Source organism: Meleagris gallopavo, chromosome Z, assembly GCF_905368555.1.
Source record: "Meleagris gallopavo chromosome Z, MGAL_WU_HG_1.1, whole genome shotgun sequence".
Lineage (NCBI taxonomy): Eukaryota > Metazoa > Chordata > Aves > Galliformes > Phasianidae > Meleagris > Meleagris gallopavo.
The window spans coordinates 11,952,499-11,978,327 of record NC_139435.1 but is presented as its reverse complement, the minus strand read 5'-3'; the positions used below and the strand labels follow the sequence as shown (position 1 = coordinate 11,978,327).

At 46.2% G+C, this 25,829-nt stretch overlaps 1 protein-coding gene across 5 annotated transcripts; it reads left to right on the top strand.

Moving 5' to 3' along the window:
* Nucleotides 1–1,644: 1,644 nt before the first annotated feature.
* Nucleotides 1,645–22,694, top strand: GDNF (glial cell derived neurotrophic factor). 5 transcript variants are annotated; one of them, XR_014880400.1, is made up of 4 exons: nt 1,649–1,956; nt 2,930–3,293; nt 4,493–4,591; nt 10,669–19,614. XR_014880400.1 is itself a non-coding variant. In XM_085213276.1 (4 exons), the coding sequence occupies exons 3-4, from the start codon at nt 4,519–4,521 to the stop codon at nt 20,244–20,246; spliced, it is 657 nt and encodes a 218-aa protein (XP_085069402.1). In that variant the 5' UTR covers nt 1,653–2,251; nt 2,930–3,293; nt 4,493–4,518; the 3' UTR covers nt 20,247–22,694. The 5 variants fall into 5 exon arrangements, 4 of the variants coding, with proteins under 4 accessions (XP_085069401.1, XP_085069402.1, XP_010723654.1 ...); XM_085213276.1 differs by lacking the exon at nt 10,669–19,614 and adding an exon at nt 19,762–22,694 and having other exon boundaries at nt 1,653–2,251; nt 4,493–4,690; XM_010725352.4 differs by lacking the exon at nt 10,669–19,614 and adding an exon at nt 19,762–22,694 and having other exon boundaries at nt 1,653–3,293; nt 4,493–4,690.
* The last annotated feature ends 3,135 nt before the right edge of the window (nt 22,695–25,829 follow it).

Sequence of the window (25,829 nt, the reverse complement as noted above, 5' to 3'; positions counted from 1 at the left end):
CCACCCTCTCAGTGCAAGACAATCATTTCAGTGTTTCTGTGCTCAACCCCTAACTGGAAGGCTGCATCCATTCCCCAAACCTTCCTGTTCAGACTGGGGCCTGGGAGAGGCTTTTAGTGTATGGGGCACTGTGTGCATGGGACACTGTGTGTGTAGGGCACTGCACAAATGGGTCACTATGTTTGGGGCACTCTGCATGTAGATGTGGATACAGGTGCACACAGTATCTGTGGCCCCACTGCTGCTCACCAACTCGTAGCAGTGAGAGCACCCAGAGTGGTGCTGCTGAGCCAGACTCACCACTGCTTCTTGCAGTGCCTTCTGCTGGCCCCTTCTGGCACGCACCTACGTATAAACAGATGCATTTATCAGATGCCTGTGTCTGTATTGTATGGATTCCGAATATACCATTTCTTTTAACACGTTGCTCTCTCATGTTCCACCAATTCACTGATGACCACGAGGAGAAACTTTTTCTCCAGGTGACTACTGCTGGATTGCCTCTACCAAAAAAAAAAAAAAAAAAAAAAAAAAAAAAAAAAAAAGGATGATTTTTCATTTCTAATGTGTGATACCAACATGGGAGATAACATACTCAGCAGTATTTTACTTCGCTGCCTTAAAAAAAATATATTGTGCAAAGCAATCTTTCCCAAAATGGCAGGTTATGAAAATAAATAGCTTGCATGTTTTTTAAAAAATATAATCACATAACACATTGAGATTTTGTTTGTGCAGCAAATCTGTTTTTCCTGTACGGATGAAGTATGCTCCCAAGGAATGCTACTTCCTCCATCACAGACAGAGCAGAAGATAGTTTTGAAATTCCACCTTAACATGCTGCCTGCATCAATAGAAAAGCTATGTTGCTCAATGAAGGATGGCATTCATCTCTCCATCTTGTCATCTAGTTGAAATTTAGAACAAGCTACTCTCAGAAATATTTGTCCTGACAGCCCATCCAGATGATATTAACAAATCTCTCCACATTTCCAACAAATATGATTCAAAATCCTTCACCACTCACAGACAACAAACATTGCTTCCACTTCAACCAAACCCTGGCCTGAGATCATCACCACACCTGGGGCATCTGCGCCTTCACCCCCATGAGAACATCAAGCAAGCGCTTGTACACCCTTCACACCTGGGGACATCGTTTGATTTCCCAGGGACCAGAAAGTCCCGGGCAGGTGGGACAGAGTCCCCATCTTCCTGCTGGGACAGACAGAAGGATGGGAGGGGAAGGGAAGGAAAGAGAAAGAGAAAGAGAAAGGGAAGGAAGAGAAAGGAAGGGAAAGGAAAGAAGTGCCCCAGGAGCGGCACACGGGATGAAATGTAGTGATGGTGCCCGGACGTGCCACCCTCCCTCCCTGCCGGACTCCTGGCCGCCGTCGTGACCGTCCCCGCCGCAGCAGCCGCCCTCGCTTCGGAGGGTGGGCGGGCACGGTCACCGGCGGGGCTGCCGGGGGCTGCTCGCCTTTCCCGGGAAAGAGAGACGAGCCCGAGAGTACACGTGTGAAAGCACAACCATGAGCACTCGCACATCCCGCCGAGGAAAGCCGGAAAGACATCCGCAGCCGGGCTGCGGTGACAGCTCCCGCACGGCCGTGTCAAGCGCCAGCCCCACCCCTCCTTGTTACCCCTCCGTCCCTCTCCGCCCGTGATCTCCGTTGCTCAGCGCTGCACCGTCGCCGGGTGCGAGCAGCTCCTCGCGGCGTCCCACTGCACAACCCGCATCCCTGCCCCTCCGGTATCCCCATCCTAAAACAGGACACAATACACACACACCCCCACTAAAAAAAAAAAAAAAAAAAAAAAAAAAAAAAAAAAAAGGCCCAATGCAGACGGAGCGGTTTATTGGCCCGCTTACAAGCCCTGTGCTCTCCCCAGCCGCCTGCCGCGTTAATTTCATAGCACCGGCGACATGAGGACCTCATACCTCCGGACAACTGGGTGAGTCATAAATACACGGCGCACGGCTGTAAGCCAAGACTGTTTACGGCCACTTTGCAGTGGCCTCCAAAGAGTCCGACTTTCTTGCGCAGGGCGCGCAAGGGCCGCGCAGTGCCGCGCAGCGGCGCGGGGGGCGCCAGGGACCCCGCACCACCGGCACCTGCGGAGGGTGCGGAGCTCCGCGGGGGCGGCGGAGCCGGGGGGGCCGTGCCGGTGTTGGGTTACCCCGGCCCGGCACCGCCGCCGCGGAGCCAGCGGGTGCCGGGGCACTGCTCCGGCGGCCGCGCAGCGCACGGTATGTCGGGCCGGTGACTTCAGCCGGGAGATATTTGGAGGCTCCGCGGGGTCCGGTGCGGGGGGCCAGCGTGTATGTTTGGGTCTGAAAGCGAATCAGCGGAGGGCGCGTCACTGCCAAAGGGCCCTATAAATCCATCTGCGGCGCAGAGTCGCCCTGGCAAAGCCCCGGCGTCCGCGCGTCCGGCTCCGCGATCCCTCCGCCCGCGGGTGCGGAGCTCCCAGCGCCTCGCTGAGCCCCGCGTCCCCGCCCGCAGAGCCCCGCGGCACCCCGGGAGCCGGGCGCGCCCAGGCACAGCCACGGCGGGCGCTTCACGGCACCGGCCCGGCCTCCCGCCGCTCCCCGCTTGGATCTAAGCTTTCGCCGCGACGGGACCCCCGATCTGGAGGACGAAGCCTCGCCGCCGCTGCTGCTACCGGCCCTGCAGATCTCAGCGCCGGCCTCTGATTCTCCCAGCAGGCTGAGGGGGGTGGTGTGATTTTGTTATATTTTTCCCTCCCCTCCTCAGCTGCCTTCCCCCCCCCTTTTTTTTTTCTTTATTTTTTTTTTTTCCTTCCTGCCGCTGCGTGCGTGTCCGAGCGGTGCGCGGCTCCCCGCGGTGCTGGACCAGCTGGCGTTACAGGAGCCCTGATGTCTTCATCTGACTCCCCGCAGTTGTTGATGGAGTGTCTTTCTCAGATTTCCAGGCAGGGTCCCAAGAGCAGCACCCAGAGCCAGCTCCCGCTGCCAGGCGGCGCTCCCCGTGGCTCGGGCCGCTCCCGCCGCTGCTGAACGCGGCTCCGGTGCCGGAGCGGGTACAGACCCCTGCGGAGTCGCGGCCACAGCATCTGCGGCAGCGGCGGGAGTAGCCGCCGGGGCTTCTGCTGGCGGCTGCCCTCTGCCTCCACCTAGACTTGCAACCTTGTCCCCCTTCTCCACGCCTCCTCCTCACGAAGACGGTCCCGGCGGTCGGACCCCGACCTGGTCCACATGCATCGCCCGTCCGGCCGCTCGGCGCCCCGGCGTTGATGTCCGTCTCGGGTCCGACGAGACCAGCTCGGAGGTGAGAGCGAGGTGGGGGCTGCGGCCGCGCGGGCTGATCGGGGCGGGCACCTTCCCCGGGACCACAGGGCCCCGGACCCGGCGAGGTGAGAGCGGAGCGCTGGCGCCTGGACGTGATCCGCGCCGCGACCAGCTCCGAGCTCTGGGCTGTGGGAGCTGCGCGTCTCTCCTGTGGGGCTGCACCCTCCCGGGCCGGGCTGCGGGCCCTGGCGGGCGCCCCGCCGTTCTCCGCCCGCTGCCACCAGGCAGAAGCGGGCTGGGAGCAGCTGTAATCCTCGAGCGGTGGGTATCGGGATGTGTAAGGGTAGGCATGCAGAAAGGAGGCTTGGAAGGGAGAAGGGAAGAGAGAAGAGAGGTGGAAAGAAGAAGGAAAGAGGGAAAGGCAAAGAAAGATAAGGAGAAAGAGGGGAAAACAATAAGAAGGATGACAGGGAGAGGAGGCAAAAAGGAAAGGGGAATGAGGAAAGAAAAAAAAAAGAGGAAAGGAAAAAGAAAATATGTAAACAGGGAGGGGAAACAGGAAGAGAAAGAGAAAAGAGGAAAACATGGAAGAGGAAATGGAAATGAAAAGGAAAAATGCTAGTGGAAAGAAAAGGAAACAAGGAAAGATAAAAGAAAGAGGGGTAGGGAAAAGGATAAAGAAAGGGGTAAGGGGGGGGAAGGAAAGGAAAGGAAAAAGAAAACAAAAAAGGAAAAGGGAAAGAGTCATAAAAAAAGACTGGAGAGGAAAAAAAAAAGGTGCAAGAGAAGAAGAAAGGGGAAAGAGGAAAAGGGAAGGGGAAAAGGAAAGGTAAAGAAACGAGAGAAGAGGAAAAGGGAAAAGGTGGATTGCCCACCCCACAGCAAAGCAGCACAGTCTTGAAGCCCAGACCAGCCCGATCCAGCCAGGGGACAGGTGCCCTGGCGCTGCCTAGGTGTTGAGGGAGAATGAGCACAAAATGACTTGGCTGCCAGCACAGGGACACACTCACACCCTCCCATCCCCTGGGCAAAGAGAAGCCGGTGGCCATCCTGCACCCTCTCTCCCTGTTGGTGAGATGGCGGTTCTGGGAGATGATGGGGACAGGAGAATCTGGAGGTGTCGCGGGGAAAAGAGAGCACAAGGTCATTGTTCCCTGCTGCCTGCAGGGCTGCAAGGAAGGGTGAGGGCTGGGGGAGCACAGCACCTGGGAGCTAACCCTACCTTCTCCTTCCTGTCAGGGGCCCGTGTTGGAAGGAGATCTAAGATGAAGTTATGGGATGTTGTGGCTGTCTGCGTGGTGCTGCTCAACACGGTCTCCACCTCACCCCTGCCCACCGGTAAGATGCCTCCCGAGGGGCCCCCTTCAGTGGTAGAGGGGCCTGAAGACGATCTCTCCCCCATCAGCCTGCCGCCTCCCTATGCTGTGCACAGTGACTGTAAGAAACATTCCCCTTTGTAGCCACCACTGTCTGTCTTGCTAAACCCTCTCCCCTTTGCCCAAGCATCAGGGTGAGGAAAGGATGGTCCCCAACCTTTTTGCCCTCACGTCTCCCCCAGTCAGTTCTGGTCTGCCTCCAGCAGCTCCAAAACAAATCATCCTCAAAAGCTCCAGGTTGGCAATTGCACTGACCCCCATCCCTTTCTGTCCCTGCTTTCTTGGCAGTGCTAAGATCCCTTTGGTTGGAAAGCATAGAGCGATGAGGAGGTTAGTAGTGAGCAGAGGAGCTGGCGGGAGAATCGGGTACATGCGCTGTGCGACGCAGGCACTGAAGCTCCCTCCCCACCGCCTCAGCCTGCTCACAGTGCTCTGCCCTGCCAATGCAATTATTCACTGTCTGCAGCGGGCACCGGTCCTGGTGGAGACAGGGCGCCGCAGTCTGAGGCTCTGTGCACATCCTGGAATGCTGCTGAGTTTCATTAAATCCTCCTTGGAGCTTTATCCCCAAATTAGTGTGTCCACATGGAAATTTACAGTAGAGTAGTGGAGGGGGGAAAGAGTTGGGAGCTCTGTGCAGAGCAATCCACATGAACCAGCTCACCGTAAGACAGCTTACAGTCCAAATGAAAGATAATAATAATGTCTCACTAATAATAGGTCTCCTACAATAGCAGATAGAGGATTTTTGCAGTGGTGTGTGTTAGGCTAACACCACCAGCTTTTTAAAGTGGGAATTAATATGACACAATAAGAAGTGGCAGAATACTCACATGGATCATAAAGATATTCTCTCAGCAAAGGCTGGGACACATCTCAGAGGTTGCTCCCTTTGCCCTTGCTCAGCCCGCTTTGTTTAGCTCATTGGAGGATGGAGAGGGAATCCTGTAATCAGGATTCATTTTTATCTCCTTACTGGGAGGCACGTCCTTTCCTGCGGCTGCAGCAGCCCCAGCCACAGCCTCGCACTGCTTTCCCCAGGAGCAGCCAGGCTCAGGCAGCGTGGAGGCGCCGAGTGGAGAATTGCTTGCCACAACTCTGCTTTGCATCCGCCCTCTGATATCCAGCTCCTGATCCGTGTCTCCCCACGCATACATCTGCTTCCTTACCCTCTCAGTCTCTGTTTCTTCTCCGTGATCCTACTTTCTCCTCTCTGAGGCTGCCATCTCCTCCTGCCCCAGCCCTGTCCCCTGCCACTGGGCCATGGCGGAGAAGACAATGGGGCACAGAGCTATCCCACTGCAGGCAGGGACACATCAGCACAGGCTTGCTGCAGTGCCGGCTCTCTGCTGAGGAGAGCATTAGGGGAGAGGCAGCACGGGCTGTAGAGCGTTAGTGCTCTGTCTTTCCAAGAAGGAAGTATTTATACAATGCCGCTTTTATCTTAAAAGTTACTTCTGGGAATGTGGTTCCTTGTGAGTTGGTTTCTTGCCAGCAGCTTGAGGGGATGGGTAGCAATCCAAAACTTGTCATCGTTTCCTACTTTTTTTTCTGTAGAGTCATTAAACAAGTGGAAAGAAAGGTGAGCTGTGTTCACCTGAGCTGTGGCTGCCTATTCCTAAAACCTCTCTTGCAGAGCAGGGTGGGCTCTGCTGACCAGAGAGGGATCCCAGGTTACTGTCTTTCAGAAAAGGCTGATAGCTTGGCCTCTGCCTCTCAGCTGCAAGGCTCACAAATCAATAGCGTGGCTGCGAGGGGAAAATACCGGCACTGCTATTTGTGGCAGAAGTCGGGAAGAAAAAAGGGAGTTTCTGTGATTTTGGCGCAGCAGCAGTACAGCACCCACAGCCAAGCACTGGAGACTCTTCTCTCAGCTCTGCTGCCAAGTTGGGTGAGTCAGGGGAGAGAGGTGCCTGTAAGAATGTGGTGAAATACTTTGAATCACTTTCACGCTGCTTTAGTTGACTTAAAAGCCTGTGGTGTCTGGGAGCGGGCTGCTAGCACAAAGCCTGGTGCTGGCCGATCCCACCTAGATATGCTGTGGCCTTTCCGCCACAGCTGCCATGTTGGATAACCACAGCTGGGGCCTTTGGGTGCACTGGTTTCTCTCAGCTCACCATTTGGTGGCACACACTCTCCTACACAAAGGAGAGGTAAAACACATATGAAAGGGGCTGTGCCTGTACCACACGGACCTTACGGTTTCTCTTGCAAGCATCAGGCATGTGTGTGGCCTGCTGGCAGGCTTGCAAGTTGTCCTGCTGCGCGTTGTGTCCCTTGGGCTGATGGCCCAGTACCTCTGCAGGCAGCTCATGGAGTGCTGGGAGTTCCACCATCACCCGTGTTGGCTCATCTGCCTGGAGTGCCACATGCGCTTGAGTTGGAGCACACTGTTCTCCCTTAAAGTGACCCCAGTTCAACTAGGTGGGAAGAGACTCACATCTCTGATTGCCACCTTCAGACGTGGTTGGTGGGGTTGTGAGATCAAGCCGCACTCCTGGCTTGACTCCAGCAAGCCATATGCCTTGTTGGAGTGCAGATCTTTTTTCGTAGACATTCAGCACATTTATGTGTTCCCATTTAATGGGTCTGCTTTCTCTGCACAGTGCTCTGAGGTCACCAGATGCTACCCATCTTTCAGGTAGGCCTGCAACCCTTCTTCATTCCAGCCTACACACGAGGTCCTACCCTCACAGGCTGATCAGGTGTAATGTGCTGACCTTTGTTGTTCAGGGCAGTAATTAGATATGGCAGAGTGCTGGCATTGTAGTGTTCTGCATTTTTTATTGTACTGGACACTGGGGTGAGAGTAGCCTCTGTATTCGTAGGGCACCTGAGATAATTCCAGCATTTGTAGATGTTCTAGGCATCAGTGCTCATGGGACAGCTTATTTCACATGAAGAGTGCTTGTGCAGTTGGTGAAGTTAGAAACCCTTCCTTTCTTTGCTTTCATCCTGCTACAGTCTGCAGGTAGAAGAGCATAATTGTAACTGTGAACAGAACAAAAGAAACAAAATAATTGTAAAAATACTTGGTTTGATTTACATGTGGTTCCAGCAGATACATTTTGTAACTGCTTGCCCTCTATAGCCATAATCAGCACATGTGTGAGGACAGAAGTATCCTAGTATGTAGGACATGGCAAGAAGTCTTTTGATCACATGGGTATCTTTAGTAAGAGCTAACAGTACACACGTAAAGCTAAATTAGAAATGTCACTTTCTAATAAAAGGGAAAAATGTTTCTCTAAGTTACAGTGGCTGAGTTGCTCATTGGCCACAGAATAGTGAATTGTTGTTGGAGCTCCTTTGTCACGTTGTGGCATGTACACCATATTATACATGCGTTTTACCTCTGTTAAACATTCTTTGTATCCCTGCTCAGGCGTTTAATATTAAGGTTCTGCATTTAGCTGGAACTTTGTCAACTATTATGGAAGGTATGTAGGATGAACAGTGATATTATAGGGCTCTTTAGGGCAAAACCAGTATTAAATTATACTTCCATATGAATGCATGACCTTCCCTACAGTATTTATTAGATATATTTTGTGTTATAAACCAGAACTCCCACGCTTCCGTACAGGCTTTCCTGCCCAAAACACTTTGAAGCGCTGCAGATGTGCTTTAGTGTAAGACACCCACAGGCCACAGAGGTAACCTGCCCATGCACAGTAAATGCAATGCATCAGAGAAGATGAGCAGGTGTCACACTCGTCATTTGATCTTTGTGTATGCAGTAAAACCAGTGCATCCATCCACTCTCAGATCGAGTATGCGTATGTCACTGGGCCAGCATATATATAGTGAACTTTGATTGCACGGGCACACTTGGATTTTCTAGTCATTTAGAAATCTCAGGCATTCAAAGACATCTTCTTTTCACAGGCAAAATTCTAGAATAGAAAGAACAAGGCACATCTGGGTAAATCCAGATTCACATAACCCTAGAATCTGTTGTCTTTGAAGTCTCAGGTATTTCTTCTGAATACGTTCCCATGAAGGGTGTTCTGAGAAGTAAGGAGAAAATGATTGAATTGTGAGAGAATCTGGTTTTATTCTCATTTTAACAGTTATCCTTTGTTTTATGTCTTCCGTCCTTTTCATTTTAGGGGCCTCAAAAATTTTCCAGTGGAAGTGTGGGTCCTTTTAGATGTTTTGCAGATGTAGGCTGCTAGATAACACACCTTACATGTGTTTCTTGGTCACCTTTTGTAGGCTTCATGAATATGTCTCAGAAATTCTCTTCAGCTCCATAATGGTTGTTAATGGATTGCTAGGAGAGGAATTATTTATCCACCAGAATAGGATCCTGAAAATGAAAGCTTGTGTTGTTGTAAATTACAGTGTTCCTGCATAATGCAGGTTTAAAATATATAAAAATTACAGAAACTGAGTAAAGTCACTGGGGTCATGGAGTCCCATCCTCTGTAACTGCAAATAGAGCAAATACCTAGTGCAAATATACAGTCTTCATCCCACACACAGCACCACACAACTGTGTCTTAAAAACTAGAGTACAGAGGCCAAACAAGAACAACACTTGTTAAGGATTGTTATACTTCCCTGGAAATAAACTAATGACAAGTAATAAATGAGGAATACTAAATATTGCAACATAACAATGTTGAAGATCATCAGACATCTAAATAAGCCACTGATACTATTAGTGTTGGTGAAATGGTTGACACCACAGGGTAGTTTCTGATCAAGTACTACTTGCTAAGTGGAACCAAAAGAGACTTCAGTGATTCCTGGCAATCCAATCCTGCTTACAAAGAGAAGAAAGAAAATAAAGTAAAAAGGTTATATTTGAGATAGGTGCAAATAAAGCATTAAGACATAAATATGTCTATTTTTGAGATCAAGGACAGAAAATGAATTGTGTTAAGACATTTCAAACATCAGCATTCCTTTTTAAGGAATAAAGTACATTGTGTGACTTAATAGTTTTTGCCTTAATCTGTACTTACTGGTACAGAACTGAAAACTGAGGATGCATTTCTTCAAATTTGGTAGGACTTTTATACACCTTAGTGATTGATGAACAGGCAAAGGCCCAAAAAGAATCAAGCACTGATTTCAGAATACTTGTTTTCCTGCATCTGGGCAAGACAGTATTAAATGATGGTTGTATGCCCTTCAAGTAACAGGATGATGTACGAAAATGTCTGGACCACCCCTGCTCCCATCCCAAATATACAACACTCCCTTGATGAAACCAGCAATTACAAAAATTCTGACAGGGAGGCATGTATCCAGTGCAGTTTAGGAGAGGACAGATCCCATCTGCCTCTGAACAGCCACTGACACCATCTGACAAGCAGTACTGCACACATCCTGGCATGATTGCTCTGCGGCACAGCTTTTGCCCGAGTGCAGTGAACTGGTCACTATAACAAGAACATTTTCAAAACTGTGATGTTAAAACTCTCTGTATCATACCTACTGCAAAAAATGTTGAAAAACATGTATTTATATGTCAGATCAAAATCAGATAGCAGCAGAGATTGTCCCAGCAGCGTCATCAGTCTTGGCTTTGCACACAGGCTCTGCTTTACTGATCCAGGGTAGAGACTGTAGTGGGGCCCCTTTCTGCTGCATTGCTGCCTTTGTTTGTTCCTTGGCACACCCCTAAAGCTGAGAGATCCAGCATAAGAGCAGCCTAGGAGCACTTGCTTGATCAGAGTTGTGTTGATCTGTCACTGAAGTGGTGCACTGCTGTTATTTCAGTCATGCTGTTCATGTTTCGAGAGCTGTATGACCAACATGAGGTGCTGTGTGAGGGCTGACCTGGATCACTTCTGCATCAGGAATGCTAAAGAGAGTTTATTCTTGTTACCAATAATATTTCCTCCATTGAAGTCTCTGTGCTTTGTTCATTAGGTAGATGTTGTTGTTAATACAGTTCACAGGTTTCAGGTCCCAGTAATACATACTTGCTAGAGGCTCTCTCAGGGATGGAAGAGAACAAAGCATTTAGCATAAATCAACTGGTATCTGTACTGATAATCTGTAGATTTCTTCCTTTTGATACAGATGTGGAGGCTTGCATGGCTTTCATAAGAAGACACAGTGGACAGTAAGGCAGTTGTGTGCTGCACCCAGACTTGGCTCCGACTCCATCACTGTCTTCAGGAAGAAGCTGTTCACTTTGCTTCCTTTTTTCCCTCTACACTGTTCATGCTGTAACTTCACACAGAGTGTTTTGTGTGCTTCAGTGTCCCCTGTACTTTAAGGCTGGGCCAAGGTCTGTATCAAAACCTTGGGGGCAATTGTAGAAAAACTTTCTGCTCCTCAGTACTTTATTGCTGGCTGTTCAGAGCTGAGGTGAGATCACATCCTGCCTGGTTGCAAGATGCAGCACCCCTTTGACAACCCCAAGATTGGTGAGGGTGGGTGCCCAGCTCGAGTCAGGCAGAACTTTGGGAACAACTCACACCTTGACCGTATGAACAAGAAATTGTTGCGGACATGGTAGCTCACAAGATTGCTTCCTTTTCTTCATCTAGTTCATCTAACCTTGATTTTTCCTTTTGTTGTGACCAAGCCATTGCTCTACTGGCAGCAATTGTAATGGTCTTGTTATTGCTGCCTTGTCTTCTGTTGCAAACCACAGAGTAAGGTTCCCTGGGAAGATTCAGCATCTCATACTTGTGAGAAAGCAGGCAGAGGATGCAAGGGGAGGCATTAAGCCTGACAGTGTGGAAATATATGAAGTACTCTGCAGATTTCAATTATGACCAACCTATGGGAAGTAGCATGGATACACAAACACAAAGTTTGGCCACTCTGCGAGGGACAGGCACAGCAGGTAGTTGAAGCCCGTGCCTGTTTCCAGTTCTGCGTTATTGTATCTGACTGGTGTGCATGGCCCCAGCATCATCCTCTGGGTGACTTAGCCAGGTTACTTAGCACTTTGCCTTAATTAGAGACAGGTGACACCAGTGAGAGGCCCATTTCTGAGAGCTTTCTGCATAAGAGCAGGGATGCTTTTTTCCTGGGAGCTGGCAAGGCAGGCAGTGGCGTAGTGAACCAGAACTGTATTAAACATTTAGAGATGAGCTACCCCTGGTGTCTGTGATGCTGGTGTTTCCTAATGGATACACCAACTGGTTTCAATTTCATTCTTAACCTTGCAGATTTTCATGCAAGGCATGAAAGCAAAGACACTCCTAAAAAGGTATGTTTTAGTTGTTTAAATCGTGAACACCTTTCACTATAACCAGTTTTATCAGCTGCCTTTGATTTGAAGCCTGCACAATAAGCTTTGTGTTTTCCATGATTCTATGATTCTGTGAAAAAGTACTTCATTTTCAATAAAATAAATGCTTTGTCCCCATAGCAGTTCACACTTTCTTTATGAAGCAAAATGATAATAACATGAGTAATTTTAGCATCTCTAAGGTTACACTTCCACAAACAGGTTGCTCCAGGGGTCTCCTAAAGTAGAACTTCGTGGTATGAGATGGAGTGATTCAGTGTTGCAGTTGAGCTTGTCCACCTACTACAAGAAGTACCTGAAAATATTACTGCAAAACAAGCTAAGCATAAGAAAAAAATCATGAATCAATGCTGTACCAGAGTCATCTTCATAGAATCATAGAATTGTTTGATTTGGAAGGGCTCTTTAAAGGTCATGTAGTCCAACTGCCGTGCAGTGAACAGGGACACCTACAGCTCAGTCAGGTGCTCAGAGCCTGGTCCAGCCTGGCCTTGAAAGTCTCCAGGGATGAGGGATCCACCATTTCTCTGAGCAACCTGTTCCATTGCTTTACCACCCCACACTGTAAAAGGCTTTTTCCTTATATCCAACCTAAATCTACTCTCTTTAACTTGAAAAGTTTTCAAAAGCAGTGAAAAAAAAAAAAGAGTGATTCATTGCAGTTACAATTAGGGCTACATTACATATATATATTTCCCACCAGCAAGTGATCTTGGAAGAAACATCTCTATGATTATAACTTTGGAGGAAAGAAGGAAATTAAAATACTTAAGTTCAGGGCCCAGTTGAAAGTACCAGAACTGTTTTTGAAACGGGGTCATTTGATCCTAACACAGATCTGCATCTGGGTTTTCTAAATAACACTTATCATTATAATGAGCTGGATTAAATCCATTGAACTTTGAAATCTTACTTGAAACTAGATGCTGAATGCTGTTGTTGCAACCTCTGTAGTTGAAAGACAGCTATATTTAAGTGAAATATTATCCTGGTAATTTTATTAAATGTTTAGCATGATGTTTTGATGTGGTACTCACAGTATCCCCAAATGCATGCATAGAAGCTACAGTATAAAACAAAAGTCTAATTTTATCATTTTTAGTATACCTTATGTGATTTTTATTACATCACTTTAACTCAGAATGTGCAGAATGCCAGCTGATATTGCTATGATGCTCTTACATTTTCCTGAGGTCTCTACAGAAATCTATTCCATGAAGTAGAGTTTCCAATAACTTCAATCTTAAAGTTTTAGATATATTTCTAAAAAGTAGAAATATTAAAAAAATAAAAAATAAAAAGGAAAATCTACTTTTATTAGTTATTATTTTGCAATTAATAGAATTTATGCCTTTCTTGTAAAAGAAAATAGACAGCATGGTTGTTAGAGGCTGTAGTTAGCCTTTTAAATCCATGACCAGACACCAAAATGAGTAACTGGAATTTTTTCTCAAAAGTGGAAGGTCCATCTGTTCCCACTGAAACCAATTTGTGGTCAGGTACAAACTGAGTGTTTCTTGCTCTACCATGCTGGGTTACTACCACTGCAGGGAAACATTTGGCTTTAAAATGAAATTGTTCCTGGTGAAATAAAAGGAATAGTTTTACAAAATGTAATCTTGATCTCATTTGAACAGACAAATAAAATGCCCATTTTTCTTTAATGGAAGCAGTTTTCTTCAGAATGCAGTGAGCATGCTTTGGATATTCGTTTAGAGCTATTTTAGGTAGAAAACTGTCTGACCACTGTTCAGTGTTCTCAAAAGCGCAGCCACCAGATCCCTGTCCTGCTGGCACATGGTGTCTCTAATTAACTGAAAATGCAACAGCAGGCTCTGGGGAGATGCAACAGAGAAGATGCCCAGAGGAAAGCATGTTTTCCTGTGCACGCAAAGCATGGCTCCAGAATGGCTTTCTGCAGGGGCTGGTGGGGAGCCCTGGAGATATTTGCTGCAGGAGCCTGCACCTGTTGCCAGCCCTTGCTGTGTCCAGGGGATGCGGACTGTGCAGGGGACAGGCAGGTCAAAGCCTCAGGTTCTGGAGAGTAGCAGTGAGCTGGGATTTTTGGTTTGCATTCAAACAGGGAAGTTTCTAACAAAAAAATGAGTTAAAATGTTGATCTGAATATGCCCTGCACATTCAGAAGGCAAGCAGAGGATTTGCAGACAGCAATCAGAAGATGTAGATACTCTTGATTTCTAAATATCTTCATAAAATCGATTACATTTCTTTATTCTTGTTAGAATCCTGGAATTTGGGACATTTGGTGTTACCAACTCTACTTCCAGCCTGGTAACTTTTCTGGATGTGTGTATTCACCAGTCCTGTGATGTTTCTTCTTTCCTCCTTTTTTTTATTCATTCTCTAATCCTTTGAGAAACTCCTGGCAGATCAATAGCCCTGGTTCAGCTGGACATGAAGCTGCCCAGAAGCAAAGGAGCTTGAGGGCTGCCATTTTGTAGCCCTGTCTGGACATACTGGCACTAGAAAACACACTCGAGATGTGATTCCACTGGAGGCGTGTTCCTACTTGACTGGTCAGTTCTTTGCATGGCACTGAAAGAGTGGGAGGGGAAGGGAGCTGCAGGAGACTGAGATATGGATGCCTCATCTCTCGAAGTGTTCAAGTCCAGGTTGGATGGTGCATGGGCAGCCTAATCTAATGCGTCATTTCTCTTCTAGTCGCAGGAGGTTGGAACCCAATGATTTTTAAGGTCCCTTCAAACTCAAACCGTTCTGTTTGACTCTGTGAGCAGGAGCAGATCATACATACTCTCTGCAGCTCCCATTGGAGCACCACTGTATGCCCCTTGCTCCCACTGGCAGATGCTAAAATATCTGTATGCCAGGAATATGAAAGGGCCAAGAGAGGAAAGAATGGGATGAGAGGTTTTATATCATGGGAAGGAGAAGCTCAGCCAATATTCTGCAAGTTCAGCGAACAGGAAATGGCCTTCAAAATTGTACTGCAAACCCCAAACAGAACCTGATGACTTTGCACGAGTTCTGTGAGTGTTCATGGCAGCATATGTCAGTGATGGGGGCTCAGCCCTGTTGTACTGTCCCACTGGGATATCTGAGCCCTTATCTCACATCATGAGCAAGATACACAGAGGCCCTGTGTCTCCCAAGGATGGATGTTACTTTTCAGGATTTACGGTCTTTCCTTCAAGGAGCCTTCACTAACTTATGCTGAGCACATGCTGTTGTGGGCTATCCTATCCCATCCTAGATGGCTTCATATTTTTAAATTCTGACTCCTTCATGCCCTGGGGCCAGGGACCAGGGACTGCTGCTCAGAAGGGATTTGGCTGCTTTTGTTGCTGTAGTATCTGAGCATTTTTTGCTGGTACTTTGTACAGCTTGACAAGCATCTGTCATGTTTGTTCTCTCAGCTTTTCCACCAGAAGGGAAGTGTTGTCAGTAAATTAGTTTGTTTTGAAAAAATATGTGTGTGTGTAATTACACATATTTGTAAGTGTGTATGTGTAAATATCACACACATGCCAACTGTGGTGGCATGGTAATTTCCTTTTCCCAGGGATGTGAAATCCTGACAGAAAAAAGCTCTTTCTAGTGTGGATTCAAGCCAGCATGATCCATACAGTGCTTTTTAGAGAGCAAAGCTGGCAGGCTGTTTATCTTCATTCCGAGACTATAAATGGCTTTCAAGCAGTGTTTGCAACAGAGAGATAACTAATTAAACAGACCATGGATGAATCAAGAGACTTTATTCAGATCACAATCCAGCACTGGATGCCACAGCTGCCCTTGTCCTTGTGGTGGTGTTCCCTGACCACACAGCTTAGCATCCTCCTACTCCCCAGCAGCACTTACTACAGTGCAGAGACTAAACAAGTGCCCATCACGTGGTGGCTGTGATGCAGGGAGGCTAGGCTAGGGTGGTCCTACTGTCCATCTTCTCCACCTCTCCTGCTGCCTGTTAGCCTTTTATGGTCTTTCATCCTTGGTCAGTGGTTATTGCTTATTCGTGTGTGATATCTGGCGGTAACTTCCTTCACATTTATCTTTAGTGCCTTGTTTCAACCCATCACATCTTGTGTTAAGGATGGTACTTCTGCTTGATTGCCCAGGGTTCTACTTCACGTGTTTAATAGAGCATTTAATTCCAGGCCCTCTGTTTTTCACCCTTGCTTATTGGACAACAGACTATACCTATTAAGTCATAAAATGTCTGTCCTGGTTCTCAAGTTTTCCTTCAAAATCCTGCAAGCTTCTCATAATGGATAATTAGCTCCAAGCCAGTCTGGGTACATCCCATGGTTTGGATCCATGATTTACTTGTTGTTGGGTCTAACTGCCTTGCTGCTGAGTGTGTTGAAGCTCAGCCTTGTTGGACTCTATTTAACTGTGCCAACCAGAGTCTGGCTGACAGCAGGGATTGGAGTTGTTCCTCAAGTAGTACTAAACTACACGAGGAAACTTGAGTCATATCTGTAGTCCAGTTAAAAGGTGTCAAAAGGTGCACTGTGCATTGATAGTGACTAGTTTGGGTAGAGGAGTATTATTGCTTATGAAAACTTGCAAGGATTCACTCAGTAGCACAGTAACACAGCTACCATTGTGTTTTAAATTATGTACACACATAGTCTCGTAATGACTTGGGCAGTTGTAGGTGAGTAGACATTCACTGTCCAGAACATTTCCTCAAGTGGGACTGTGTGACCACCCTCTCAAAAGTCCCCAAATATTCCCAAGTATCACCTGTGTGCCTTGTGTTTCCTTCAGTGATGTAATTTCCAAATTACTGAGGGTCACTGCACTCCTCTATAATGATTTGGATATCTGCTTGGGATATTTTCCAATTCCCTGTGCTGAAGAGGAAATCCACCCTGGAGACAGAAAATTGGCATTCATCACACTCATAGTGCTGGCAGCTCTCCCAGTGAGTCTCCTAAGTGGCCTGATGTTGCAAGAGGGGATGAGCTGAGCAAGGATCTTCATCTTCTTTAGTTGTATTGGCCATACATGCTTCATCCCAGATTACAGCTTGGAGTTCTTCCTGTGTGGTTTGTGTTAGAGCCCCACTGAGATTAGTGGAGTCAGTCATCCTGCTAGTTACCCTAGGTTCTAGTTGCAGCAAGTCCATGTGTGTAGATAGGCTCTTCTAGTTGTTACCCTGTAGTCTTGTTTAGTTGATCTAGTTTTTCCCCTCTGCTTCCACCTTCTCCTGTGTTGGCATTCCATGCCTGCATTAGCAGTGTTTCATGTCTGTTCCACAGTGTGTTTACCCCATCTTAGTATTAGAGGCTTCTTTTCAGCACAGAAAGCTCCATTGGTGCATTTGGGATAATGATGTCACATGAACCAGGATGGATATCAACATGGGCTTCAAACAGGAATACAGACCACTGCATGGGCCTTTTCCCCTCTTTATCTGCTCTCTAGGGCATACTTCATTTGTTTGAGCAGGACAGTGCTTGGACACTCTAGTTACTAATACTTTAGTATTAGTAACTCAAGTAGAATCCTGTATTGTCACCCTCGTCACATGTATGGGTGACATTTTTGCAGCTGAACTGCAAGCATAAAAACAGTATGTCTAGTTGGGTTGTTATTTCTTCAGGTATTTCAGAGTTTTCCTTATACCTCCTTGGGTAGGGGAAAACACTTCCTGCGCTGTGCTAGTAGGTAAGTATGAAGCTGAAGGTATCAGACAAGAGTCTCCAGGCATGGGTTAAGTTTCCCTGTAGTAATTCTCCATCTCGTTCCTGATGGTTGTCCACTGCATGGGTTTTGCTGAACCCTGGTATGCTTTCCAGCTTGTTGGAAGTTGTCTCTACAGTCAATGTCTTGTTGTATCACACTGTTGCTACAAGGAAGTTGAGAATAGAGAATGACATAGCCAGAGCTGACTCCTCAGAGTCACAGCCTTCCCCAGTGGGGTTGTAAACAAAGAAGGCTAGTTTCTGCAATAGAAACCTAGAAACCATCCAGTCCTCCATCAACAAGACCAAGTACCAAATTCCTTTCCATCTATATCTATGCCAGGGCAAAGCCCGTACTTCAGCAGTGGATGCTGGGACAGCTCCAAGTGGGTCTTCTTGCTTGACTGAGCATGAGGTCTATCTCTTCCTGCTTTTATGGAATATATCCCACCCTGACCCAGACCTTGCTTAGTAGGGCAGTATTCTTCAATGTAGACAGACTATACTATCCTGCAACAGAACTAAGTGGGGCATCCAGTGCTACCTGCCCAGCCAGTGGGTATGACTCACAGTAATTGTTTTGGTTCATGATAGAGAGGTAAAGCCAAAGGAGATCCAGAAAGATGCACCTGCTATCAGTTGACAGGAATATGGGGCTTGGTGCAGGATCCTGCCTTGTTTAGGTCCTGTATAACTCTATAGGTAGCATCCATCCCATGTGTGTGTTTTTCTTTAGTCACTGAGAAACTCCCACTGGTCTGGGAGACTTTTGTCTCTCTTATAAAAGTATTGATTCCCCAATCACATGTGATTCAGGGACTTCTACTGCCCAGTCTCCCATCAAGACACCTATATGTCGTAGTACTCATTAAGGAAGCGTGGCCCCGACTTGTTGCCATGGATCTTTTCCTATCTCAGTACCTATCTGGGTGAGAGCCATGGCAGCTTTACGCAGGCATTGAAGGCTGGCCAGGCACACCGCGTCACTTTTCCCAGTATTTGCAAATTCCTAGGGGTTCTTTGGAGATGGAGACCCTTTCAATCAGGGCTGGGTACATGACACCAGTCTGCTGTGCAGGTGGACACTTACAAATTACTTACAGAAGAAAGCATCCTCTTAGGTCTTCCTGCAAAGGAAGTGAGTCCTCAAAGACTCAATTTTTGGCACAATAAATGAGAAAAACAATCTCAGTACTGCAGTTATTTACGTATTTAATATGCAGTTAATTATAATGTAAGATACAGGCATCTGGACATGGACTTCTGACAGCTTGACCTGTCATTAAGTAACTGTTTTCACCAAAGCAAATTCCACTGAGGGATTTAGTCCACGGGAAGCATAAAGATTTCAAAATGCGGTGTTATTTCAAATCATGATGAAAAATACAATTCTTAGAACATTTCAGAAGAACACATTCAATTCCACGTTCCTTGGACAGGTTCATTCTATCAGTGTCAAAATATTTCATTGACTTTAACATTTAATTTAGTTGAATAACTTAGCTCTAATAAAGTACATATCAAGTGAAAAATGCAATAGCTATTTTAACTTTCAAAGAAGAAGATGCATTAATAAAATTTACCTTGAAAATTAACATAATACTTCTATTCTGACCTATTTTCACCCAGTCTTATAAGTGTCTTGTGATGCAAAATAGTTCTAGGAGATCATTTTCAAAAATTCTGACAATAATTATCCCCTAAAAGCATTAAAATGTAGGCATTCAGCCAGGAATAACAGCTCAGCCTGGCACCCTGGGAAACTCCTCCTTCTCTCCTGCTCGAAAACCTTATTGATAGGTAGCTTCAACAATACAAACAAATGCTGATGTGAAAAGACAACACTTAACAATTACAATCACAAAACTGCATCAAAGAAACCTCATCCCTTTTCTGCTTTGCTAAGAAGAGCGTGTGTAACTTCCCCTAACGTAGCTTTATCCACCCATTAACTAATACTTGCATCATGATGTGCTTTACTTTCCGTCATTTTTGACAGGGTTCATTCAATACTGAAAGATGTGCTGGAGTGCTACCAAGCATAAGCAGGCACCTACAGAGATACGTAGATATCTCATTTATTTCCCCCAAGTGAGTTTCAGTTATGATTCCTGATTGCACTGGTTTTAGTGTGTCTGAAGTAATGGGCAGGGCAGCTTGCATGTGTCTTGTGTTTTTGAACCACAAACTTTGTGACAGCTGACATGTTACAAAACATTTTCTCTCTTTCTCAAACAGCTAATATGCCAGAGGATTACCCAGATCAGTTCGATGAGGTAGTGGACTTTATTCAAGCCACTATTAAGAGATTGAGGAGGTCGCCAGATAAACAGACTCCAATTTTTTCTAGGCGGGAGAGGAACCGGCAAAGTGCAGCTACAAACGTAGAGAATTCCAGCAAAAAGGGAAGGAGGAACCAAAAGGGCAAAAATCGGGGATGTGTCTTAACAGAAATACATTTAAACGTGACTGACTTGGATTTGGGATATGAAACCAAAGAAGAGCTCATCTTCCGGTATTGCAGTGGATCTTGTGATGCAGTTGAGACCACGTATGACAAAATTTTGAAAAACTTAACTAGAAAGAAAAAACTAGTAAATGACAAAGTGAGGCAAGCTTGCTGCAGACCCACAGCCTTTGATGATGACTTGTCCTTTTTGGATGATAACCTGGTTTACCATATACTGAAAAAACATTCCGCAAAAAGGTGTGGATGTGTCTGACTCTTGTGCGCTGGAGGCGGCTCCAGTTTTGCATTCCTGCGATGATGAAAAGAGAGGGACCAAGGTTCCCGGGGATGTGCCTGCTCAGAACAGAAAAAAAAAAAAAAGGACCAAGAATGCGGAACGAGGAGCGTGGAAGCCTAGGGGTGCGAGATGGCCTAAGAGATGGAGGTATTTGAAGTCCTACAGGAAAAGTAAATAAAAGCTTAGGTGGGGATGCCAGCAGCTGGATGGCAATCACACTCCCTTTCCCACTTGACACGGTCCACCAACAGTGAGACTTGCATCCATGAGGAACATGCTTAAAAACACAGCCCTGCAGTACTGCATTGCTGTGGGGTCGTCCCCACTTGCACCAGGAAGCTGAGCCTGTGTCCTCAGCACTACCCAAAGACACGTTGTGCTGTTGGTCACTGAAGGTTGGTTCTTCAGCGCTTAAGAAAACTTGTAAACTGTCATAAGGTTAATATCCTATGTAAGATGGTATCAGGCAAAAGTCAAAATTCCCAGGCTCAAGTTCTGTAGGACCACTGTTAGTACAAAGCAAATTGGTTCCACTTACTGGTTAAGTTTGATTATTTCCATCTCACGTTTCTTCAAAATAAGTGTAGGATTTCATTATTCTGCTACCTATGAAAACAAATTGAGTTTTTAAGCACTTCTTCCTAGTATAGTAAGTGAAATAAGCCTGGCATACACAAAGTGTGTTTCTTTTGGTTTACAAAGGACTAATGTCACTTGCGTAGCTACGTTTATATTTGGTCATTGTGAGTGAGCAGAGACTACTTGATGCAATGCATCCATTCAGAGACATAAATATACAGAAGATATTTATTAAGATTAAGTTATTGTTATTTATTACAGTTCGATAATGAGTCTCCTTTCCTTATTTATTAAAGTTTTTTTTTCAAAGGTGCCAAAGTAGAAGGTGCTTGGAAGATATGGAGAGACAAATAAGTTGGGAACAACGGTCCATGTTGTTGAAGGTGTTAACTTGAATGCAAAAAATCACTTACTTTACCTTTTTTGCTTTTAAACAAAAACCTGATTATGTTCACAAAATGTAGTGCCAAAGTCTGCACCCCTTCCTCATGGAGATGATTGTGGTCATACCTGTGCAGGAGCGAACACAGCTCCACATGAGTGAGGGTCACAGGATTTGGCTCAGCATTAGCCATTTGTTAGACAAACTAATTCTAGTCATATTTAAAATGTAGCCACAATTTTTTTTCTCACACTTTTTGCCAACTGACCTCATATAACTATTGACAAATGGAAATTAATCACATTTAGCCTTATAATTTCTTGTAGTTATTTAAGCTTTTTCTTCCATATTTCCATGTAGAAAAGGTTAAATCCCTCTTACTAGTTAGCCCTGGATTTAATGTAGCCTTCAGGTAAACGATTGTGTTAAATAACCAAAGAGTTTTGTATAATTTGCTGAAATATTACAGGATCATACCCACACAGCAGAACAGTCTGAGTTTCCTTACAGAGAGGGAGGCTGTACAGCAAGGGCGTTCTTACCTGCCACTCTCCCGTTCTGGAGGCTATTTTCCTGAAGGAGCGCAGTGCAGGTCTCTAGACATACCTGATGATCGGTGAAGCATCAACTCCCACAAAGAAAGAAAAAACAACAAGAAAGAAAAAAATCCCTATTGAAAAGCAGAAGTGATGGTCCAACCTTTTATCTCACACATGCAATGGCTCTCCTCACTTGTTTTGCCCTGGGCCCCTCGGGGCACCACAAAAAGAAGGGTCTAGTGGTCAAGAAAGTCCAGAACACACCTAGAAAGTTGTACCGCTTGTATGAAGCAAAACAGCACCGACCGCTGCTGCTTCCCTGGGCTGAGGTCGGCCGTGCAGAGCCCACCTGTGGGCTTTTGCAAGGCCACGGGGACACCTCGGAGCACCCCAAAAGAAGGGCCTAGCGGTCAGAAAAGTCCAGAACACACCTAGAAATTTGTACCACGTGTACAAGATGAAACTCAGCACCGACTGCCACTGCTTCCTTGGGCTGAGGTTGGCTGCGCAGAGCCCAGCTGTGGGCTCTTTTTGCAAGGCCATGGGGACACCTCACCCTGTGCAGGGCAGGGCATGGCTGAGATGCCGCCAGAAGCACCTGCGAGCCAAGGGGCGCTCGCTGCTGGCGCAGAGCTGGACGCAGTGCTCGGGGCATGCACAGCTCCGTTGCTCAGCACTTTTCTGAGCAGCAAATCACTACGTTCAAAATACAAAAGGGTAAAGTTTGTGATTTTTTTTTTTTTTTTGGTTTTTTTTTTTTTTAGACCTTATTGAAAACAGGAGTGTGCTTCTCTGGAGTTTTTTACTTCACCTGCGATTTATGTCTCAGTCATTTGTGTTAATCAACCAAAGTTCTCTACAGACTTTATTTTTGTACAATATTCATTTTATAACTTTTTACAAAATAAACTCATTTCTATTGTTTCTTGGTTGTTGCTTGTACTTCTTCCCCATTGTACTACTTCCAGGTTACAGTACTGCAAGTCTCCAGCCTGTGTAGGGCAGCACTGGAGAAACATCGAGTTCTTTCTGCTAAGGAGCATCCACTTTTAGTGTGGGTCAGAGGTGTCTGTAGCTTCTAGAATGAGTTACCCTAAGATGTGTTATAGGCCTCATCCCTTGAGACATTCAAGGTCAGACTGGGCCAGGCTCTGAGCAGTGGATCTGCTGTGGATCTGATCTAGCTGTGGATGTCCTTGTTCATTGCAGGACAGTTGGACTAGATAATCTTTAAAGGTCCCTTCCAGTTCAAATGATTCTATGATTCATACTAAAACATAGCACTAAAGGGTGATGTGACTGCTGTGACTCCAAAACATATGGCATAATAATACAGGGTGGCAGGCTTGAAGCCTGATGTTATCCATGTTCTCCTTTGCCCACACCAGGCTGCGATATCTTCGTGATGGCCTTGGCAATGCACAGCTGCAGTTCCTGCTCTCGGGAAATACACATTTTTCTTTTCTAACCTAGTCATTGCATCAGTTGGATTAAGTTCCATCTGCTTTGGCAGTCATTTTTCCTTCTTTAAATAGGAAAATACCACTCGAATTTTACTTTTCCACCACCATCATGGAAAAGATGAGGAAAGGTTTTGTGGCTGTGGCCAGCAACACTTTCTCAACTGTTTAAGTGCTGTAGTTCCCATCAAAGAGTCAATAAACACATACGTTTCAGGTTTTGATACCAGGCTCTATGCACTCCTCGAAACTGCTGAGGAGAGGAAGAGGGAGTATCCAAGCAGCAAGCCAGTGAGCAGGAGGCTTCCAGGGCTCACTGCAGATCAAACGCTTGCTTAATGCACTGCATGTGGATGCCTTGGTTTCATTTGTGCCGAGTGGAGCTGTGCACGCAGCTCCAGCCCAGGCGCTGGAATGCAAAGCCGAGCTCACAAGCATTGCAATGGCACTTCAAGTACACGCAAGTAGGAGCATTGCTCCTTGCATGCCTCTGTGCCTTGTAGCAAAACCCTGTCTACAGGGCACGAGGGTTGTTGGCTGACATGAGGCATTTGATGTGAAAACTTCAAACACAATGGCAAGTTGCTCTGATGATGAATCTCTGACCTTATAGCCCAAAACTCCTATCTCCTCCTATCTCCTCCCATGCGGATAGGGAAGCACAAGGTGAGCCATAAAGTCCTGCTCTGCCTCATCAAAGTCTTTAACAGGCTGTGCAATAGCTGGCAGGAGCAGGCTTGCTTGCATGGTGCTGTTTCATTCTCCTTCCCCTAACTTTCCAGTGGGAATAATACCAGTGAGTGCAGATGAGGTTTTGCCATTGCAGCCCCAAGGTCACCAATGTTGGCGCTGCCAACTTCCCTTCCCTTTATGTAAGGGATTGCTGTATTTCCCTGGCACCTTGCATGCACTGAAGCAGCCTGAAACCTTCAGCCAGCAGGTTGTGTAAAGAACTGCAAAAAGGACGTAAGCTATCATTTGTCACTAGGTAGTGCCAGCTCCAGGAGAGATGTTATTTTGCTGCTTTTAAAGCAGGGAAAGCACTACCTCAGTTCTGCTCTGCAAAGAGGAGAGAGGTCTTGAGTTAGAAATTGTTTGTATCATGGGAGAGGCTGCACCAATATTCCATTTACTGTATGCAGGCCCAAACTCCATAGCTAAGGCCACAAGTTTTGGACATACCTGAACCGAATGGGAAATGCAGGTACTTTGGAGGGTGACATGTATGAACGATACAACTTGGTCCATGCAGCAGCAGGAACACTGTCTCCATAAGGCACCCATGGGGAGGATGGTGTGAGAGAAACTGCAATCATATCCAGTCCTCTGCAAGCTCCCAGTACTCTCTACCCTGGATGCCCAGTAGCATTGATGTCAGTGCAGACAGGATGAGCTAGCCAAAGATCTGTTTGATTCTGGATTGTTTCACCTCTGTCCACAAAAGGGGAGACAGGCCAAAGGCAGGGCAGGAGGGAACTAGCAACAACCTCAATCCTTGCAGTCTGGATGGCTGGGCAAAAACACAGAGGAAAGTATCAGGATGAAGAAAACAAATGGAGCTGACACATTGTATAAATAGGTCTTCAAATGTCATGTGTGGCTGGGACAAAGATGTTTTGTTCCAGGGCAAGAGACAGCTTCAGATGGCTCAGTAGTACACACTGAGAGGTTTGCTTATTTGGAACAGTCCTCTTCTGATGAAAAGGTTAATTGTGTTGCAATGGAAAGAGAAAAGGCTAAGCAGAGGCCAGGCCTGCACTCCTCACCCTAGCAAAATCTCTCAATGGCTTCACTGGAGATTTTCTACAGCAAATGCTGCAGGACTGAACTACTAATGGTACCATAAATTATATACTATGTATATGCACGGGTCAATAAAGATAGCTAAACAAACCGTATATTCCAGCAGTATTAATACCACCAGTTCACAGAAGAGCCACAGCAGCAGCCAGATCAAGAAATCTAGAGCTGAACACAGCCCGGCCCAGGAACTCTCCCAACCCTGCACCACATCCAGCTCTCAAGGTGTCATCACTTGATTTTTCACTGATAATTGCAGCATTTCATTCCCCTCTCCCTCACCAGCATGGAAACTCTTCTGCTTTGCAGCTGGCCTGCGCATCTCATCCCTGAGTGCTCTGGGAGGGCTAAAGCCACTGACAACTGCTTCAGAGCTGCTTCCTTGGCTGATACAGAATTACTTGTGTTTCACAGGAATGTAAATAAGTGCATCAAAGCTGCAGCATTTGCTGGCAGCATTCACATTATGATACAAGATTGTATCTGGGTATAATATCCCTAATCTTTTTGTTTCTGTTCCTCCTTGTTTTGTTTACTAATTTGTACTCAATTTGTTTCATGCACACTGGGATTTCCACAGCTTCAAGACCTTTCACTGTGCTCTTGCAGCACTGTTAATTCCCTCTTCATTGCTGCTCTCACACAGCTTTCTCTTCCTTTGCTGTCTCATCTCTCCCACATTAATCTCTGGCCCCACAGGTGCTGTAAACATGTTGAAATATTCCCTTATTTCAGGTTAAAATCATTCCCATCTGAGATACAGCATGGGTAAACAGGCACTCCTTGCTAGAATTTGGTA